The following is a 12,314-nucleotide window of genomic DNA, read 5'->3' as shown; positions in this document are numbered from 1 at the left end:
AAGAGAGAGAGAGAGAGAGAGAGAGAGAGAGAGAGAGAGAGAGAGAGAGAGAGAGAGAGAGAGAGTGTAGAGGGGGCGTTGGGGAGAAGAAAGAGGGAAGAGTCAGGAGAGAGAGAGAGAGAGAGAGAGAGAGAGAGAGAGAGAGAGAGAGAGAGAGAGAGAGTTTATCGTTTGTCATTCAAAGTTATCCCGGCAGCGCTGGGTTGGTCAGTTAGTACATATAGACATATATATACATATATACATATATATATATATATTATATACATATATATATTATATACATATATATATTATATATATGCATATAACATATTGTATATAAGTACTTTTTGAATCAAGAGTTATACTGGCATGGCACTTAATTCAGCAAGTCTCCGGCAATTTGGAGATTTTCACACGACACACAGCAGTGTGGATACTATTATTTTAATTTCTTGGCGTCATACAGGGGTGAAAATTGGAAGTGCATAAGGTCAGAAGAAAAAGGATTGCCGGCCAATTTGGGGAAATTTCCTCCCAATATGGTTCCACAACTCTCCACTAGACACCAATTTACGTTGGTATACACTGCGTTCGTATCCCAAGCTACTGGTCTTTCGTAGGGCAGCAGTGTCCAAGTACTAATACTTACTACCACTGCAGTAGCAGTGATTTTATGAATGTTGTAGTGATTATGTCTTGAACTTATTCTAAAGCCATTCTTTATTAAATGAAATTGTATACAATGGATTGAATATATATATATATATATATATATATATATATATATATATATATATATATATATATATATATATATATATGTATATATAATATACTGTATATATAACGATAGATCAACCGCAGGAAGTACAGAAGCATAACATTATTTAGTATACAAAAGAGTACGTATGGTAGGATTGATGGCTGAAGGACTGATCCAGAAAGAAGGGTGGTGTGTTTTTTAGACAAGGAGGGGCATGTGTGTATCAAGTGTCTGTTACGAAACAGTCATGTGGGAAGTTTGAAAGTAAAGAGAAAAGGCCGAGACAGCATGCAGAGTCTAAAAAAGCTACTGACAGAATGGATACAAACAACAGAAAAGACCTGAGAGCAATTAAACAACTTTATAACCCCAATATTCCGCCACGTGTGTCCAAAGTAATTACTTATCCTTCTCTCAAAGGCTACGCATGCGCGTCTGAGTTACTTTTAACCAGTTGGATTCCTATTTATGGAAAGAGACTCATACAGTCATAACAGACGATGACAAACAAAACTGATATCTGGTGTACCCTCGTCTAGCGAAATTACAAGACGAAGATGTGTCAGGCCTTCATGACTGAAATATCTTTTGATGTGGTGGTGTAGGAAGTCAGAGAAAGGACAGCAAACATAACTACAAAGTTGTGGGATATGAAGATGAACTGTGAACGGTGGGTGGATTGCTTGCATTTGAAGATGATACAGTAATGATTAGGGACACTAAAGAGAACCTGCAAAAGAAAGTGAAAGAATTAAAGTGTTTGCAAGAGCAGAAAGTTAACGTGTGAAATCAGAGCAAAGGCATGAACGTAGGTGTAAATTTGAGGGATACTAAAATGGACCATGAATGCAAGAATGGAGTGTGAATTCCGTTAAGTCAACAAAGGCACACGAGAGCCAAATCTTCAAAATCCCAGAGCTGCGCTGCAGTGGGCGAAGAATCTACACGAGTGATGTGGACTGATTAACCAGCGAGATATCTCGGTCGTATTTTGCACGTGAAAGGTGAAAAACTGAACAGGGAATGTGCTTTTATTCTTTCCAGGATCTGGAACCCTCAGCTTATGTAACTGCAATTGTAACCGCAAAACATTCTCCCCTCTGTGTAAACCTGAATTCAAAAGCCTTTACGATACTGCATCATGTTTCATCCTCATATTAATTTATGGCTTCAAACACGTACCCTACTGACGCCCACAGACTGGCAACCAAACCAAGTCACTGACTGCTATTTTAACCAGAATCTTTCTGAAGACGGTTTTCGATGACCCACTCCATGGGAAGTGAGGACGCAAATATGGTTATCAGATCCTGAAGCTATAATTCATAAAAATTCGTTCCTAGAGACATCTCCTTCCTTTCTGCTTATGGACATGGAGACACTGAACTGGAGGGCGCCATCTGTCCTCATTCCAAAGAAAACAAAATCACCAGATAGCCGTATCTGCTGAAACACTGTAGGCAGGGGCCTTCAAAAATGTTGCACCACGGATAAACATCAAACTTGAATTAAATTATAAATGAGGCTCGTATTTCTTTTAAATGGTTCATTCCTTGGGTTTACACGGTCTGAAATGGCTGATCTTCACTATTAAAGCGAACCAAAAAGAAAACGTCCGGCAATTATTATCGTTAATAATATAAACAAGAGTCAATACACATCTAAATTTATATATTTGTAAACTTTATTTGTCAACGTGTGAGAAAGACGGGGCAGGGGGGGAGGGAGAGTAATAAAACTTCAGAATTAATTTTCGGGTGCGTTCTACTGAGCATTTGAGAAGAAATCGCAGATAAATTTAAATACTGAATCAGTCTTGAAACACAAGCCTACTTCGCACCATTTGCTTCGCCGCGTGTCGTCACTTTTTCCCAGCCTTGTTTCACCAAAACGCAAAAGCTATACTTCTTCGAAGTCTTCATAAGACTTAAACCTTATTCAGCCTCGAATCACTCACCCGAAGGGATAAAGCCTGAATGGGCTGAAACCTGCATGAATACTAATATAATGTCTTAATCATTTGTTAGTTTGTGGTTTGCGCATTGCGTAAGCGATAAACACTCTCTAGCAAGCACAGGATGCGCAGAAAGTGAATTTTAACAATACTTTCCGTTAAGCCTGCCACGAAGCAGGAAAAACAACAGAATGGCACTCAATAAATTTCATAAAAAAAAGTCACAGTAAGCAGGAAAAAGAAGTAGGAAAAAGAGTTTCTGTAGGAGTGACATCAACTGCAGGTATAATCCTCACTGTCGAAATGTTGGTAAGCCAAATCCCACAACGGATCTGAGCTGTCGAACAACATAATGAAAAAAGCCAACAATAAATTCAAGATGGATGTCCCTCCCTTCGGAGGATGAAGGAGACCTATGGAAGGGCGCCCTTGATGATATCGTGGAAGGTGAGGCAGATAGCAGAATGGGAGGGTGGAGGCTGAGTGGGTGTTAATGTAGTGGTTAGGGTGGGTTTAAACCAGGCACCCCCTACATCGGCGTTATCTTTATTAGAAGAAAGGGAATATATCGGAGTAAGGGACGGGCTGGAGATACTAAAGGTTCCAAGATGAAAGAAAGAGAAACAAAATTCCGCCCCAACAGTCGTCACTTGTGTCCAAAGTAATTCATCCTCCTTCTACGCTCACGGGCTGCGCAAGCGTGGCTGAGTTTACTTTTAACCAGTCTAATTCCCAGTTCTGTATCGATGAAATGAGTCATGCACCATTAGAGAAGATCAAGAACAAAACTCAAAACCGTTGCACCACTTCTATACTAAAACCAAAATGCAATGAGCTCTCGGGTGGGGCTGTTTGGTCCTCTCCACGTATGTTTAATCTCCGCATACTGCCAAATATATAACAACAACAAAGAGATAACACCATTTCTCCCATTACAGACATCAAATATCATATTCTTCTTTACCTAGAATTTTAAGTCAATTACATAGGTTCACGACTGATACATTTTTTATGCAATAACAAGAAACGGAATCAGATTTTCTATCAACATGGCATCTCATTTTGGCGCTGTTGCCAATATTTCAAACAGCACCACGTGGGTTTAAATCCACGGATAAGGAGCTTAAGACTGTCTCCAGGGGCCACCTTCAGTGGTCACGGTATGTTTGGAGGCATTTCCCCTTTCTACAAATATTTTGATTTCTTATTATCATAGTTGAAGAATAAATTCGTAATTCGAAAAATGAACAAGAAATATCTCTTCTATTTCTATAACATTATTAACTACTTTTAAGTACCTAATTTTGTAATAATGATAAATGCACATCTACAAGTACTGACAAAATAGTTAAGATTAAGGTGGCCTTGTGCCAGCACGGGATCTTAAAGAGAGCGCCAGTTCATTATACAAACAGCTTACCCCTACAATTACTTAGATGTAAATACTTATGACGTTTCTTGTCGAGACGAAAAGGTTAAATATTTATAAATAGGCTATACATAGAACGGTAAATCTTTGTAAAAAATAAGGAAAATATGTTATCATGCAGAGGCTGTGGAGAAGAAATGGACTGAAGACAAATCCTAAGCAGGGCGGAATAGGAAGGAGATCAAAATACCTGGAAATGAAAAACATCCCCTATATATAATCTTATCATTTTAGCCTAAGGGTTTCTCTCAAAGACATTCAAAGATCTGTCAAACTGTTGTTTTGTAAAATCGGCAACAGGGCTGATCTTTAAACGTCACGCCAGAGAGGTCTCTTCGTCGTGGGTCGAGTATAGCAAAATGACAACAAAAGTGGGGCACTTAGTTTGCGGTTGGCGCCCAGATACGACATAACACAGCTTTAATATACTACACAACTGTGATATGACTTTGCACATAAAGACAACAAGTACATTCAAAGACGCTTGATAAAAATACCTACATCCATGTAATGAATTCTCTGATAGCGCCATCCACTTAACAACTGCTCTTTCTCACCTTTTATGAAAAGCATTATCAAATAAGAATTCTTATGCATACAAAAACGAGTTTAAAAGGCTAGCGAGAAATAAAGAAAGCGGTCATTTAAACCCTGGTTCTAACTTCTGGATTGATGTCAGAACTGTATTTTTAGTCACTATAATAATAATAATAATAATAATAATAATAATAATAATAATAATAATAAGACTAAGTAAATTAACTATCGTACAAACACCAATTATGTTCAACGCTCCTGCCCTCAGGTAAGGTTTCCTCCCTTATAATAATAATAATAATAATAATAATAATAATAATAATAATAATAATAATAATAATAACACGCGTAGAGAAGGCTAAGTAAATTAAGTATCGTACAAACACCAATTATGTTCAGCGCTCCTGCCCTCAGGTAAGGTTTCCTCCCTTATGATGATAATAATAATAATAATAATAATAATAATAATAATAATAATAAGAAGAAGAAGAAGAAGAAGAAGAAGAAGAAGAAGAAGAAGAAGAAGAAGAAAATAAACGTACATTGTCTTGAAAGCCAACTGGTTCCTAATAAATAAATCAACTGAATTTTATGCATCAAACTCAACTTCCTCGTTCCATTCACACGTCACTGCAACATCGAGTCGTAGTGCAAGAAAATGTCTCACGAGTCACTGATGATGACAGGGAAGGTTCCTAAGCCTGTGATTATTTTTCCATAAAAAAAAAATACGATCGAAAACCGCCTCGGAAATGAACCGCCATTTTGAGACTTTCTTCTGCAAGTAAGCTGAAGAATGGCCTCTGGAGATACCTCGAGGATCCATTACCCCAGTCGGCAATCAGGACCCCGTGGCTAACGCTGTGAGGCTTAACCAAAACCAGTCCGAGCTCATCAAATAAGGACGGTAACAAGGCTCTTGCGCAATCGTCGGTACTTGCAGAGATCCCACGCAAAGATCGCGATGAGTAGCATATTGAAATGTCAAATTTTCATAAATGTAACACGAACGAAATGCAGCGAGATGGGATTCCGTCAGCACCTGGGTCAAGTATCTGTTGTGCTTTGATGGTTTTGGTTTTAGAAACGCCCTTTCCACGAGAGTCATTCATGTTTTAAAAACACGCATAAAAATGACGAGAGACAAACACAAGAAAGAATCTGGTGATTAAGTGAAACAAAGGAGAAAGTTGAACGCCATTAAGCTGAACAATTGCAAATGAGTTTAGAAAACTAGTTTTATCCCAGAATCCCATAATGAACAATCGCCTACATAACCGCCACTAAGAGCCTTCATACGATCAGTTGGTAGTAATTCTAACCAACCCGCAAGCTTTCCTGCTACTCGATATAATGCACCCACGCCCACCAAAAGTGAGTGAATGGTGGCAAGGAGTTCATTGACTCAGTGGGATGCAGACGTATTTGCACACAGATGGATGCCACAAGATCAGATTAATTAATTACCAAATAAATCATTAGTCACTGGCATTTTATTCATTTTTCCTATTTCATTTTCGTATTTCCAATCAGTATTCTATCGGGAAGCCCATTCCTTGTTCTGTCAGTCATAAAATCCGTCAAGTCACCAGCAAAATCAATTATCTGAAGCGACACAACAATTCCACGGCAATCGTCCCGCCAATGAATTTCAAGTTCGTAACGAGTGAGCAAGCCGTGAAGTGTCTTGAAACTGAAATAATGTACATGAAATTTTAAATACTACACTCTTCTAAGCATCCACTGGCGCGTAAATAAACATTTAAACGAATACACCGAATGGGAATTTGGCAGACTCATTTCAAATACATACCAGCAGCCATAAAAATACAGACAAAAATGAATAAATAAATATCAGTATTTCTATGAGGAAAATTTCAAGATAAAGCAGCACTGAATAAACACTGAAACCCCAGAGCCTTTTTACCGGTAATGATAAACAAACAAGCTCCCAGCTAACGAAGAAATAAATAGAAATGAAACTAACGAGACAGATACCGGTTGCGATGACGTCCTAATGGGCCTATAACAAGAATAAGCCAGTAGTGGCGCCTAATCATGGCTGGTAAATGGAACTCTAATTAGAAAGAGATCGCCACAACACACATCCACTACAGCTCAATGGAAAAAGGGTGCATTTGAATTCAATAACTTCATCTGAATAATAGTAAGGAACGATGGTTATATATATCACTTTTTCCCATATATATGTACTGTGTATATATATATATATATATATATATATATATATATATATATATATATATATATATATATATATATATATATATATATATATTTATATATTATATATATATACAGTATATATATATGGGAAAAAGTGTATAACAAAACGACAGACATTTTCATACTTGATACCCCTTTCATCAGGCACTTTTGACTTTGCCAGTTTGCATGATAGTTTTTCAGTAAACCTTCCTACTAACAGGAGAGCGGCACACGCACGCAGGCCCTTCCCAACCTCTCTATCGGTCTAAGAAAAGAAAAAATAAAAAATATACTCACCACAACGACTCCGTCGACGCCTGAGCTACTGACGGTAGCTCCAAACCACTGGTTGCTTTTGTTGTCTAGTTGCAAGCCCAATTGGTGGACGTTGTTGCCTGTTCAGAAAAACAACCAGGAAGAAAAAGATGTCAGTTGTTCTTCCAGACAAAAAGAAGCAGATCTACTGTATATCACAGCCTGGTTATCATGTTCTTCACAGATCAAAGGAGTGACGAATACGAATGATTTCTTAAGGCAGTTATGAACGTGTGAACAGCTGAACATCTCTGAAGAACATGACCAACATGTGACGTGGTAATTTTGAACATGTGCAGGTTTCCTTCAATGGAACGTCAACCAGCCAAAAGTGCATCCATCACAGATCACAGCATCTAAACACCAAACACTAAGCAATGACATGCAATAAGTTGCAGAATTTCAAGAACTAAGGCTATCCATGTACTCTAAATTTCTTTATAAATATAAAAAACCTATATTTTGCAAAGTGGAGAAGGAAAAAAGACAAAATATTAATGCAAATTAAAGGCTGTACCCTGCTATGCTTCATTCAGTAAAATATATTAAAGATTACACAAGGAAACCCATAAAATGAGACTACATCAGGCTGGACGGTGCTTTTCAGGCGCAACCATACTGATCATGTATTAACTATAGCACGTCATTATCTTAAATTCATAGCAAGGGTGTGCACCACTTACAGAGATTAACAAAGGAGTAAAAAATCAAATTCAATTTTCAACCCAGAAATAGTATTTTATGTGTCGCGCGTGGGACGAGGTGCAAGCAATCCAAACAACATAAGTTCCTTACACTCACTCTTAATTACTTCATTCTGTCATCAAAATAACCAATCACTTCGTCAATTTACACTATCAATAAACCACGCCACTATTTTCAGTCAACTCACTGTTTTTAAACCAAACAACTACGTTTCAGTAGTATATACTGTCAATAATGGAACCAGTTACTTCCATTCAGTTTTTTTTCAATCAAGGCAATGACTGTTCTCTTTCGCTCCGGTTTCTTCTGTCGGTGCACAATCCAATCACATTTTGTCACTTAACTGTGCAATCACTACCAATCCGTTATGAACACCACCTGATCACTTTTTCGATCTGAGCACGAGCCAACTACTTTGCGTCAATACACCACCCAAACAATTTCCAATAGTTTATTTTGTCACTAAAACTGCCTATACTTAACAATTTATTTTGTAAGTACACACGCAACTCAAACTTTTTTTTTTTTTTAACGCTAGTTTAACCTGACCACTGAGCTAATATTAACTCTCCTAGGGCTGGCCCCAAGGATTAGACAAGCTATTTAAACTCTCTAAGAATTTAATTAAAACTAGCGACATATGTTAATCTAAGAACTAATTAAGTTAATTAGGAATATATTATAAATTATTCTATGAATCTTATATTTTATCATATAAATTATTAAATTAAAGGAATCTTAAAATATTAAAAAGTGAAAATTTGTCATTTTCTGACAGTATATCTTTAAAGGAATATCTTCTAAATAAAATGTCTCTTTGGATTCTATATTTTGGACATACCTTTAAAATATGCTTTACCGTTATTTGTACATTACATATTTCGCACATAGGTATAGGGGCATGGGGGTTACTCATCAGGTAACCATGTGTCAGTTTAGTGTGACCAATTCTTAGCCGTGTCAACATTACTGAAAACCTGCGGCAATTCTGATAGGATGATGGCCACGGGTCTACAGTTTCTTTTATTTCTCTTAATTTATTGTTAAGATTGCTTTCCCTCCAGTTATTTTGCCATAGAGACTCCCAGTCATTTCATTCTATCCGTATGCCATCCAGTCACTTGCAAATAGTTGATTCTTTACATAAACCAACCATTCACTTCCATTCAGCCTGTACTGTAGTATTCCATCATTCCGAATAAATCTGTCGGTCGGTGCGCCACACAATCACTTCCGATCTGTTCATTTCATCAGTACACCAACTCATCACATCCATCCAGTTTTATTAAACTATGACTAAACATCACTCCCATTCGATCATGACGAACACTAGCGCTTCCTTCTGCTGGTAAATCAAGAGACTTATTCTGTCAGCAGATCAACCGATCACTTCCAGTCAATTTATGGTGTCAGTACAGCAACTAATGACATTCAAGCACGAGAATAACAGTTCCCGCCACTGACGATTTCATGCGGTGGTCCAGACTAAGCCTCGCAATCATGCTCTGAAGAGTAAGTTGGAAAGGACGGCCATCATGGCTCATGTACTGACACGATAAGTAAGCGTAGATAATAAAAATAACAACAAGGAAACCACTATACACCAATAATAACATGATAATCATGATATGTTTATATTATCCAGTAAAGACGAACAAACATAATAGCATCTCTACAAAATGAAAACTTGAGGGAAATAGCTTCGTAATGCCGGATTTCTCAAGGGATCGAAGAAACATGCACTAGTCATTAGGCACTACTAATCCCTCTTACCCCTGAACACATACATATATACAGCTCACATGCCCAAACACTAAGTGCATATACAACTTCTTACAGTCTACTCAAATTCATTTCATACCAGCTAAAGAAAAACGCTTCTCGTCCAAACTCACGTTGCTACACTGAACATCTAACGTATGATGACAAAAGATAACAAGACATTTGTACAATGGATGCAAACACAATAAGCCTGAAGTCCCATTCTTGGCTCACCGTATAATGATAAGAGAAATAACAAATGAAATAAAAGAACAACAAACATCAAAACACAATAAAAATTCAGTTGAAAAATTATACTGACAATAAAACTAGTACAATCACGCCGCCAAATGTTTTTTTGGTTGCACAAAAGAAACAAAACTTGAAAGAAGACACCGAGACTGTTATAAGGCGTCAACATCACATTTCAAAACTAATTACACTGACTGAGCTCAATGCCTGGCTTTGCTCTTCTTATAACAAAGTGCAGTTTATTCTTCTCATAACCAAGTGTTAAAACAATGAATTCACGGAAAGATAAGCCAGATTACTGTATTTTTAATAAATAACATACGTACAATATAAGGTTATATCCTTCCTGGCCTCACCTAGTTCTCCTAAAAGCAGTCAGAGAATTTATGTATTAAATATTAAACATGTACGCTTTCAGAGACGAAAAAATGAACTGGAGAAATCATTAAGTGATATAAGATAAATGATAATATGCCATTCAGCAATGAAGATCAACACCTGGAAAAAAGTATTACAAATTATCAAAGTCAATGTTGCATCATAATGCCTAGATATCAACATCTTCAACAACGTTGACGACAAAATTACTTTCTCTCTCTCTCTCTCTCTCTCTCTCTCTCTCTCTCTCTCTCTCTCTCTCTCTCTCTCTCTCTCTCTCTCTCTCTATATATATATATATATATATATATATATATATATATATATATATATATATATATATATATAAATATAACGTAACGTGCGTGTGGAGAGAGAGAGAGAGAGAGAGAGAGAGAGAGAGAGAGAGAGAGAGAGAGAGAGAGAGAGATTAATAATAACTACCTTATGAAAGTAATACTTTATAAAATAAAATGAAAAGAAAACATGTAAACGCACACAAACGATGCAAATCGTATCGACGAAAAGTGGATATGCCCGTCAACAGAAACTGGCCATCATCAGACGCATTTGAAGGACACTTCAACACGCGAAACATCTGGAGCATATTCAAACGAAATTAGTCGTGCAGCAACAAACATGTAGAGCTCGAAATGGAGATTATCACTGAACAATAATCCGGACCTGGGCTCATTAAAGCATTCGGCAAAGGGTATTTCGACGAATTAACATGAACATTCGTTGTCGTCGGTAGCAGAGGACTTTAGTGATTAAGTTGCTGAAATCATGATCCTAAACATTTATTATGAGTAGGTTTTCATTATGTAATTTTGTACATTAACTGGCATTAAGAATTCAATAATATTTGCGAGTCATAATCGCTTGTACTATGCAGGTGGAGTAAAATTCATGAAATCCACACTCTGTTCTCCTTTATTAATTTTTTGGCAGATGGCAGTGCGTAAAAATAGAACTGAATGAGCAATTTCCAAATTAATAAAGAATGATCTTATTCAATAGTTCCATTGCAAGTGAAACCAACAGTTCCATTGCAAGTGAAGCCGCGGTCGATTTCCGTCATACATACGAAGGGAACGCGGGTGGACTGTGCTGAAAGTGGCTTCCTCATCTATATCTAATGAACATATTCATCGCTTTCAACTGCCAGTTCTCCAAAACCGTAATTTCTTCTAAGCATACCGGTATCTGAATGCCACATCAAAAGTGTCCCAAAACAAAATGCAGTGTGCCCGGGAAACTAACAGTGCATTTGAAAACTAAAATTACTGATAACTGTGCACCCAGTGACTTAAATATACTGACATGAAATATCGTCTATCATATAATTCTGAGGCACTTATATAAAAAATATCAATAATTTCTTTCTTAAATGTAAACAAAAATATAAAGCACAATGTGAAATTAATTTCCAAAACCAACATTCACTGCCACATGACTTATCGAAGCCAAGAAGCAAAGGCCCAAAAAAATTAAACATACTTTTCAAAATCAAAATAAATTGTGCAGTTTTCTGAGAAAAACTTAATTGCAACAGATTTCATGGATAAGTGAAGTTCACTGTGCATTACATAAGCTGTGCTTGAATGCTTTCTTCAGGCGTGTTTGGGTGCCTGCAATGAAAACCAAGAAAAGATCCATACGATGGACAGCTTACTGGATGTGCTGGGGTCGAATATCAAGTTAGGGACTCTCTTGTTGCCTGCAGGAAAAAAGATTAAAAATACGTACGAGATGACTAACCACAGGAGTTCGGGTATCAAACCTCTGTATGCTTAGCGAATACACTACACGGCGTTGACTTTCAGAGAAAAAATCACAGAACAACTGATATAAGACAGTGTTCCAAAAAATGTCAACTCTCAGAAGACACAGATGTGCCTTGTGATGCGCGGGTAGTCAAGTTTCATTAATGATCATTTATATACATTCCTTTCCAGTAATTCCTTTCAGTGTTTCTCACTTTATATATATATATATATATATAT

The 12,314-nt window shown here is 37.0% G+C and overlaps 1 protein-coding gene across 4 annotated transcripts in view; it reads right to left on the bottom strand.

Moving 5' to 3' along the window:
- LOC136837170 (integrin alpha-PS2-like) overlaps window positions 1-12,314 on the bottom strand; it is a 753,892-nt gene that overhangs the window by 600,276 nt on the left and 141,302 nt on the right. For all 4 annotated transcript variants that reach the window (XM_067101841.1, XM_067101840.1, XM_067101839.1 and 1 more), the window contains exon 3: window positions 7,195-7,292. In XM_067101841.1, the coding sequence (XP_066957942.1) occupies window positions 7,195-7,292 (98 nt within the window). The remainder of the gene's footprint in view (window positions 1-7,194; window positions 7,293-12,314) is intronic.

Source organism: Macrobrachium rosenbergii, chromosome 58, assembly GCF_040412425.1.
Source record: "Macrobrachium rosenbergii isolate ZJJX-2024 chromosome 58, ASM4041242v1, whole genome shotgun sequence".
Lineage (NCBI taxonomy): Eukaryota > Metazoa > Arthropoda > Malacostraca > Decapoda > Palaemonidae > Macrobrachium > Macrobrachium rosenbergii.
Note: the sequence above shows the minus strand (reverse complement) of the source record. Positions and strands in the feature narration are given on the sequence as shown.